Source organism: Phragmites australis, chromosome 14 (assembly GCF_958298935.1).
Source record: "Phragmites australis chromosome 14, lpPhrAust1.1, whole genome shotgun sequence".
In the NCBI taxonomy this organism is placed as follows: domain Eukaryota; kingdom Viridiplantae; phylum Streptophyta; class Magnoliopsida; order Poales; family Poaceae; genus Phragmites; species Phragmites australis.
Genome location: NC_084934.1, coordinates 2,096,958 through 2,106,261, shown reverse-complemented (window position 1 = coordinate 2,106,261; position 9,304 = coordinate 2,096,958). Strand labels below are relative to the sequence as shown.

General features: G+C 41.2%; 1 protein-coding gene across 1 annotated transcript; it reads left to right on the top strand.

Moving 5' to 3' along the window:
• Positions 1 to 4,251: 4,251 nt before the first annotated feature.
• On the top strand, positions 4,252 to 9,304 carry LOC133891801 (homeobox protein rough sheath 1-like). Its single transcript, XM_062332559.1, has 5 exons — positions 4,252 to 4,856; positions 5,010 to 5,120; positions 5,233 to 5,368; positions 8,339 to 8,592; positions 8,852 to 9,304. The coding sequence occupies exons 1-5, from the start codon at positions 4,536 to 4,538 to the stop codon at positions 9,056 to 9,058; spliced, it is 1,029 nt and encodes a 342-aa protein (XP_062188543.1). The 5' UTR covers positions 4,252 to 4,535; the 3' UTR covers positions 9,059 to 9,304.

The window sequence follows — 9,304 nt, the reverse complement described above, 5'->3', positions numbered from 1 at the left end:
CATTTTTATTATAAAATAAAAAATTAAAAAGCTCTACCAAACGATAGCTCAGAGTATCTAACATGTCACCACCGGTGTTGCAGCCACAAGTTTCGGGAGAATGCGATCGATACCCAGGGAGAATCAAGAGTTGTTTATGAGTAAGATCTGGATAGCTCAATCGTACGGCAGATTCTGCATTTACCGATGTAAGAAAGCATGTGGATTTGCACAGGATTTCATAGTACGTGCAAACATGAGGAGTGTCTTAGATATTAGTAGAATCTAAATGCACACTAAGATTCTAGGGCACTTAGTACAAGCACATACATATATTTCTTAGATTATTTTCTATACCTATTTTAAATTTTTATTCTCAAAAATACTATTACAGCATCTCCTATCACTGTTACAGTATCTCTTATTTTTTTAATCTCCAGTAGCTACCTTATTTCCTACCTTCTGCTCTTTTTTTCTCTCTTCGATCCCGCTGTCTGCGTCTATAAACAGTACAGCTACAGTACTACTACAGTAACCTGACACGTTTTTCCTACTCAGACCCACGGGCGGACACTGTAAACAGTGTTTGCTACAGAACTCTCTCTCCGTAACACTGTAGCGTCACTGTTTGGCACTGTACCACTGGATGAGGTAGCTGCTGGAGATCGATTTCTAGTGGTACTTTACGGAATACTATAGTACTGGATAACTTCACTTCTGGAGTTGATCTTAGTACTAAGTTTTTCGTCGAGAGTTGGTGATGGTGAGATTGTAAAAAGTTGAAGCCGGCTGGGTAAAATAAACAAGTAAACATGTGGTTCTGATATTATAATGACTTATTGGAACCTTCATCACTTGTAAAATTATTTTTTCCGAATATTGTGGTCTCTATAAATATAATTAATCTTGCCACTGAAATTCTGTTTTAGTATATTTACAAATAAAAATCATAAAGTTACATCTCACTTTGAAATGTTCTATAATCCTGCTATTTAGAAATAGTACATATGTGCAACAAAAAATTATTGTTTACCTACACGATACGTTTATTTCGTGCGTGCACAAGAGTACTACAATGTTGTAAATTTTGAATAAAAAAAGCTGGCAGTAATATGCGTGCCGACATGCATAGCTTCTTTGACGGGAAAAATTAAAGTGCGGTCGGCACCCAATATAATAATGGTGAAATCAGTCTTTTTCATCGTTTTTACAAAAGCTATATCCAATGTCAATTTGCAGCGTCCAGTCATAACGGATGATCGAAATGACAAGTTTGATGAACATAGCTAGCTCAATATTTTTAATGTAGAGTGCAGTAAAGGCTAACGATGGATCGCACGAACTCCATAATCTATCGCAGGAAAAGAAAACGCAAGGCTAAATTTCTTTGTCCCCTCGGCTTTCACAAAGGACGTCAATTTATAAAAACGTTTTTCAACAGTGTTGTAGTAGAGTGCTTATTTAAATAAAAGTGTCTGTAGCACGTACTAACAACAATTATAGGTTGACGCTATTTATATTACTGACAACGTGCAATCTATTGTACCTTATTTCTACTGTAGCTTCTGCAGACCTGCAGTATTGTTGTGAAGGTGCCTTTCTAAGACAAAGCTATTACGCTGCTTTTTACGTATTATCATAAACTTTACAGAGCAAAATTTAAGGATTTCTTTTTCTGTACGCAACGCTATTTGAGGGGACGGGATGGATCATCGTGTTACCTTGCCATTTCGCATTGTGATTTGACATTGGTAATGAGTTTTTTGTTTTTGTTTACGGGCCCTATACTTGATGCAGCAAACAAAAGGGGAGTTAGATTTTCTAAGATCTGGACCGTCTATGTCTACTCACTAGGTGTGATGACCGGAAAAGCATTTCTGCACCTGTAAACCTACGCTCACTTGAACCCTGGGCAATCAGTCTACAATGCTACTCTCATGGTGTGGCAGGAAGGTGTCTTTGTAACGCAGGATTTGAATGCTTTAGCATATTAAATTCTATAGTATAAAAAATCGTAGAATTTGAATGTTTTAGCACATTGAAATTTGAATTCAATAGGAATTTCATAGGAATTTGACAAGTCCATATATTTGTTCCAAAGGATCCTTATAAAAAAAATTCTAAGGACAGAAATCCTCCAAAATTCCTATGAAAATCCTACAATCCAAAGGAGACCTAAAAGTATTGGCGTGCTCATAAATTCTTTGATGGTTTTAGTTCGGCGGAATAGCCATTTTCATCCCCCAACTTTCGTTCGAGGCTTAATTTTGTTCCTCAGTTATCACACTGGCCACTCTAGTACCCCAGCTATTTTTTTAGCTCAAATTCATCCTTTCTCCGATGCGCCTTCCATGTTGGTGTGTCAAAGTCAACTATGTCCATCCTTCGCTGAGTCATCACGGACTTAATTATCTACAAAACAACGTAGTTTACTAATGAAATTATCTTGCTGTATATAGATTTGAGTGCTTAACGATAAATGCGCACTCACAATTCTACTTACACAACGGTGATAGAAAACTTGATTTGAGAATTTTGTCGGAATTCCATAGGGATTTTACAAGAATCTCTAGCCCTTTTGTAATTGAGCATTCATGCGACTTAATGTTAGCAACAAGATTAGACACTGATAACCCCATAGTAAAAGTTCAGTTCTCGTAGAAACTTAGTTTTCAATGGAAAGTCGGAAAACTTCATTCATTTCGCACTAAAGAAGAAATACAATAGGTAAAAGAAAGAGAAAACCGTAGGCGTCGTTGCTGTCTCTGTTGGAGAGCCTCCTGATGCAAAGTGAGCGGCAAATCTGCTGCTACAGTATTTTACGGGGCCGATGGCTTTTCTGTTGGAGAAGATCTAATAACCTATAGTAAAAGTTCAGTTCTCGTAGAAACTTATTTTTAATAGAAAGTCGGAAAACTTCATTCATTTTGCACTAAAGAAGAAATACAAAAGGTAAAAGAAAGAGAAAACTGTAAGGGGGTAAATTACAGAAAGAATACACACCTAAATACCTAATGGCACGGTGAAAAAGGGTGGGGGATATAGAGGACGGGATACGGAGATGATCGAGCATTTTACTTTCCCAAGAATCCATCTTTTCATCTTTTCCCTGTGGTGAAAAAGAAGAGCTAGTAAGCAGGGAACACACACATGCACGCTCACGTTCGCGGAGAGCACAACAGCTCGACACGGACGAGAAGTAAACTGCGACACGTGCGAGAGTATCTGTACTGGAATTTGTCCTGGTCTCCTGGCTGGTCTCACTCCCCGTTAAATGGCAAGAGCCGGATGCAACAATTCACAGCACAAAGGGACTCCGTAGTCTCCTAATCTCCAAAGACAGCAACAGGAAATCCCTCGCAAAAGGGCAATAAGAAACCAAGAATAAACGATGCGTGCACACAAAGCGCGCAACGGTGAGAATCAAGCCTAAACTCAGTGGTTAGGAAAGATGGTTTACCGTCTCTCCGTCATAAATCAAATTTTAGGTTTATTTCTTTGTGTCTCATCAAGAAGATAGGATTTTTTTTTAATGGTAGATGATGTTTTCGTTGACTACCAGGCGTATGTGCTGATTTCATCTTATTATTTTAGTTCTTTAATAGATGTTATGTGAGTGTGTATATGTTTATAAATTATATTGATGTTTTAAAAAATATGCACCAGACAAAAATTATATGTATATCTTGTGACTTAGACCAGCTCTATTAGGAGCCAAATCTAGTTGTACAGTGATCTACAATGATATACCGATTGGAAATACCGATGTAGCACTAGATATGAAAAAAAAATCATATGTAGCACTAGATACCGATCGGACTGGCTGGCAAACGGCTCTAACAAGAGCCGTATCGACTAGATACTGATGCGCTGGTAGGCTTCTTTACTTGAAATTTGCTAGCCTCTTTCTCCTCTATCACTATCTAAAGAGGATGACTATAGATTCGAATTAAATAGAATAATAATTGAACGTAGAAAAATATGATATCTTTTGAAATGAAAAGATAGAAAATACTATAATAATACTATATGATACTATAGTAGTGTTATAGGTAATAAATTTTTAAAGTATTTGTTAAAGATGATGATAATATACACAAACAATAAATTATATATCGATGTATAGGACCTACCAAATACATGTATTTATATATCCTTTAAGATTATTAGTATTATCTTTGCTCCACTGGACCTGAGTTAACCTAGTCGCGCATCCGTTACAGCACAAGACACGCACGAGTGCTCGTCTCTCTCTCTCTCTCTAGAATTACAGCGCAACACATATGCATATGTCTCCTCCTCAGTCACCGGTCCTCTTCTCCAGTGAGATTTGACGCGAGAAAAGGGTTCACCACCAGCCATCCACACAGGCGCTGAGCACACACCTTTCCCTTCTCCCCTACCACTCCCCACCCCATTAATATCTCGCCGCCCCTCCCCTTCTCTCCTCCTCCAACAGTGGTGAGCTGAGAGAGAAGCTGCAGAGAGACCCCTTCTTGATCGAGCTCTGCACGATTTCTTTCTCCTAGCTCGCTAGGGTTTGGTCTGTTTCTTTCATGGATCAGTGCTTCGGGAATCTTGGAGCCGGAGGGAGCAGTAGCGGGGGCTCCAACTCCAAGGCCGCCGCGGCTTCGGCGCCTTCCTCGTTCCTGCAGCTGCCGCTGTCCACGGCGGCGGCCGCGGGCGCGGTGCCGACGGGCGTCGCGTACTACGGCGCGCCGCTCGCGCTGCTGCACCAGGCCGTCGGGCCGTCGTCGCAGTCGCCGTACGGCAAGCACGCGGAGATCTCGCCTGCGGAGGCCGAGTCCATCAAGGCCAAGATCGTGGCGCACCCGCAGTACTCCGCGCTCCTCACCGCCTACCTCGACTGCCAAAAAGTACGCGCCATTAACAGACAACACAGCATCGCCCGTCAAAATTGAAAAAAATCTTAATTTGTCAACCAATATATGCTTAATTAATTAGATGCGTAATCTTCTGCTTGTTATCCCCCACCCCCCCCTATGAAATGACGAGTTTTTAATTTGCAGGTGGGCGCGCCGCCGGACGTGCTGGAGAGGTTGACCGCCATGGCGGCGAAGCTGGACGCGCGCCCGCCGCGCCGGCACGAGCCGCGCGACCCCGAGCTCGACCAGTTCATGGTTCGTCCGAATTCGAAGAGCCGCTACTGCATAACTACGCAAAAAAAAGTTTCGTGTGTTGATTCGGTTTCTCCGGTCGATGCCCACGATTGATCGACATGCGCGCATGCAGGAGGCGTACTGCAACATGCTGCTAAAGTACCGGGAGGAGCTGACCCGGCCGATCGACGAGGCCATGGAGTTCCTCAAGAGGGTGGAGGCTCAACTCGATTCCATCTCCGGCGGCTCCGCGCGCCTCTCGCTCGCCGGTAAAACCAGCTAGCTGCAGCTCCGTCACTGCTTACATGGTCGTACGGCGGCCTCGTGTTTTTGTATTACTATATGCGCTCTCGGCTTTTCCGCATTGGGAATGATCGTTCTGGATAGCGGGGGTGGTTGCTCTGGAAATCTGGATCATTGCCATTGTGAGCTAGCCTGGCTTCCCTTCCATTTGGATTAATTTAATCGTCAATTAATTAAATAATTAATAATTAATCAATCCGGGTGGTAGCTAGGAGAGATGATGCACAAGCTAAGCATCTGCATGCACTAACAAATAAAATAATTAGTGATGGGATTAGCAGCAGATTAATAATTACTGAGTATGGATGGAAGCTTTTGGTTGGCATCGAGGGCACAGTGAGGAGCCGTGTCTCATGGCCGGCCGGCTCTACTCCTCTTGTTCATCAGCTCAAGCTCCCCATTGTTTAATGCTTAGACGGTGCCTGCTTTCATTATCTTATTGCTTGATAGATCGAGCACAAGCTAGGTCAGGTCTTTCGATTTGGCTTCGTCTCTTTTCTTTTTAACCACTACTGGTACTGGTACATGACAAGTGACAAGAAGCTTGCTTGTGTTAGGGTTCCAATTTACTTCTAATGCAGGCAGGCACAGGAGAATTCGTCTGTCTCGTATGCATCTTCTGTATATTCCGCTTGCTTCAAATCATTGCCAGCTCCTTGTGCACGAGTAGCTAGATAATAGTGTCTATCCCCATCTCCCGACTTATCTTGCAATACTGCTAGTTTAGAGAGAGAGAGATGCATTGGGAAATGGTGTTATGGCTGCCTAACCTGACTAACTAATTATTCACTTGTCTGCACTACATACTACTGCAGCAATATTATTCAGCTGTGCTCTGGCCTGGATGCAATTGTGTTGGGTTGCAGTAACAGCAGCACAAGCGTTCGTGTATTCTGGGGGCGCTGCCGGCCGGTCTGCTTGAATGTTAGACGTGCACCTACAGTGCGTGTGCAGATTTGTGTAGAATAAGGTGGTAGCTGCAACAGGGACGAAGATCTGTTGCACTGTTGGTAGTCTACTGTGCGTGTTGTCCATTGCGGTGCCATGCTAGCAGTATGTAAGAACACAGCCAGGCTGATCTAGGCGTTTTATATGGTTGTAGTACGTGTTCATAGATTTCCCATTGGAGAAATCTCCCAACAGAGAGTTTGATATGGTGTCAACCATTGATTTAATTTACACCCGTTTTGGTACCACGAAAATGTAGTGTCTAGCGTAAGTTTTGTCATCATTCAACGGAGTAGTGTCAGATTGGGAGGTCAATAGTCTAGGATTTTTGCATTTGATCCATGAAAGGAAGTAGGAAATTAACCACTGTATAGGAGCTTGTTTTCTAAATAGGTTAATTAGCTGTTTAATGTTCAAGTGTTAGGTGATGTGGCCTAGGTGTTCACTTTGGACTCCCTCTGTTTTCAAATACTCTGTGGTACTCACCATCTCAAAGATACAACTTTCACTATATTTTTATAGTGTTATATTTATAAAGAGTTCCTAGGGTATGATCTTATTTTACCCAAGTCTTTCCAATAGCAAATCAATCTATACCAGTTTCACGTGACCAGTCCAGATATCTAGTAAGTAGGAATTATCAAATACTAAAAAAGTTACCCGCAAAAAAAAAAAAGATTAAAAAAGTCAAAGGTGCACATTTCTAGTAGTGCAAGTAATATCTTCTGTACAAATTCTTGTAGTCAACATTTAGGCATTGAAATTGTGAATGTCTCAAATCTTCGGTAATGTCAGATTTCCACCATTTCTTTTAGTCTTACTGATAAAACAGTAGATCTTAGATCGTGTAGTTTTAATGTATACTGACGCTGCAGTTGTTTCACTTTGTTCAAAAGATGGAAAGTTACCATTGCCGTGTCCCAAAAATTCCATGCCCACATGGAGGGCTTCATTTCACTCGTAACTTTTTTTAAAGTAATCTTGGCACGATTGATGTTTCCACTCATTCAGATAGATAATGTATCAGCTATTCTGTTAAATAATTGCCTGTGTGTTTTTCTGAAGCTATAGGTTATCCTGGGCTCAAGCTATAAAAGTAGTAGCAAGTGAGCGTCTGACATTATTATTTTTTGTTGGGATTAACATCTGATAAATAGCTAAAGAATGCTTAGTAAGGCAGATGGTACTTCATTTACATAGTTTTAGAAGTTATAAGCAAAGCTTTAGTGCCATTTTATCAGAAGATAAGCAGTAGTGTTCTGTCCCTTTTTATGATGTGCCTTCAATCATGTCAAACTGAAACAAGACACTAATAGTTTATGTGAATTCCACTGATTGGTGTTTAAGCACTGCCCATGTTGTTTCTATGTTACTTAATCATGAAAGTCATGTGTAAAAGGTTAATGTTAACTCAGATTTTATAATTATTGTGATTTATTTTATAAACATGGAGACTTTAGATATACAAGAACAAGAATATCCATGAGAATGTGCAAGAAATTAAAAGTTACAAACAAGACCTGAAACCACAGCTAATTCTACAGAACTTACACTTCGGAGTGGTCTTTCATGTAGTGAGACTGAGCAGGTTCATATCGGTTCCAGCCGACGGGTGACAAATCAGTGGTCTTTGCATTGTTCATTTCATCTGGTCTTGTTATCTTATTGTTTCAATTATATATTAAAAGATAATTATCTTACCACTTGGATTAGCAATATTCTACTAATTGTGACTAGCTACACTACTGCTGTTCTAAAGTTCCACTATTGAACCTACCCTTGCATTCCAAAACGGATATTATTCTTTACACACAGATATGGGCTTTCTGTGTCCACTTGATCGGTAGCTGTTCAACATGGTCGAAAACTAGTTTTTGTCTGCAGATATGAACTCGAATTCTTTACAATTTGGACTTCAGACAGGATACACCTCTGGGCATCTGGCTGACAAAACATGTGATCTTACCAAAACTAGTTTTTGTCTGCAGATGGTAAATCAGAAGGGGTTGGCTCTTCTGAGGATGATATGGATCCAAGCCGCCGGGAGAATGAGCCACCTGAGATTGACCCGCGCGCCGAGGATAAAGAGCTCAAGTACCAGCTCCTAAAAAAGTACAGTGGCTACTTGAGCAGCCTCAGGCAAGAGTTCTCCAAGAAAAAGAAGAAAGGGAAGCTCCCAAAAGAGGCCAGGCAGAAGCTGCTCCACTGGTGGGAGCTGCACTACAAGTGGCCTTATCCTTCAGTAAGATAATTCCCACACCTTCAAGCTCATATTTATAAGCACAACGCCATTATCTGTTTGAACAATGACCAAAGGATACCAGAGTGATCTTGGTGTGTCTTGTGTAATGGTACCATTGCTTTAGAATTTGGATTTATTTCTATTATGGAAGTGTGGAAGAATCATAATGGTAGCACTGCTTTAGAATTTAGATTTATTTCTATTTTGGAATTGTGGAAGAATCACATTGTTACTGACCTCATGTTGATGTTGAGAGTAGGAGACGGAGAAGATTGCGCTTGCGGAGTCGACAGGCCTAGACCAGAAGCAGATCAACAATTGGTTTATCAACCAGAGAAAACGTCACTGGAAGCCGTCGGAGGACGTGCCATTCGTTATGATGGAAGGCTTCCACCCACAGAGTGCCGCTGCGCTCTACATGGATGGCCCGTTCATGACCGATGGCATGTATCGCCTCGGTTCGTGAATTACAGCTACCGTGGATCGTTTGATCCAGCGCAGTCAAAATATATCTGTGTATCTGGATAGGTTGCAATGCACGGACATTGTTATGGAATTTTTTGTTTCGTTTCCGCTGATTGCCAAGGGCTTGCTGCAATGTTTATGGCTTGTAGTTCTCCTGTAATGTTGTTAATTTCCCTTAGATGGCTTGTAATTTAGGTGTATTTTAAATTTGAATATGTATGCAAATGCAAAGAACCCTGGTAATTAA

What these genes read in the sequence shown, in the direction of transcription:
- LOC133891801 (XM_062332559.1), top strand. Translation starts at nt 4,536, where the DNA reads ATGGATCAGTGCTTCGGGAATCTTGGAGCCGGAGGGAGCAGTAGCGGG. An exon ending in CCTACCTCGACTGCCAAAAA is followed by an intron (nt 4,857 to 5,009) that starts GTACGCGCCATT and finishes TTTAATTTGCAG; the next exon opens with GTGGGCGCGCCGCCGGACGT. An exon ending in ACAAGTGGCCTTATCCTTCA is followed by an intron (nt 8,593 to 8,851) that starts GTAAGATAATTC and finishes TGTTGAGAGTAG; the next exon opens with GAGACGGAGAAGATTGCGCT.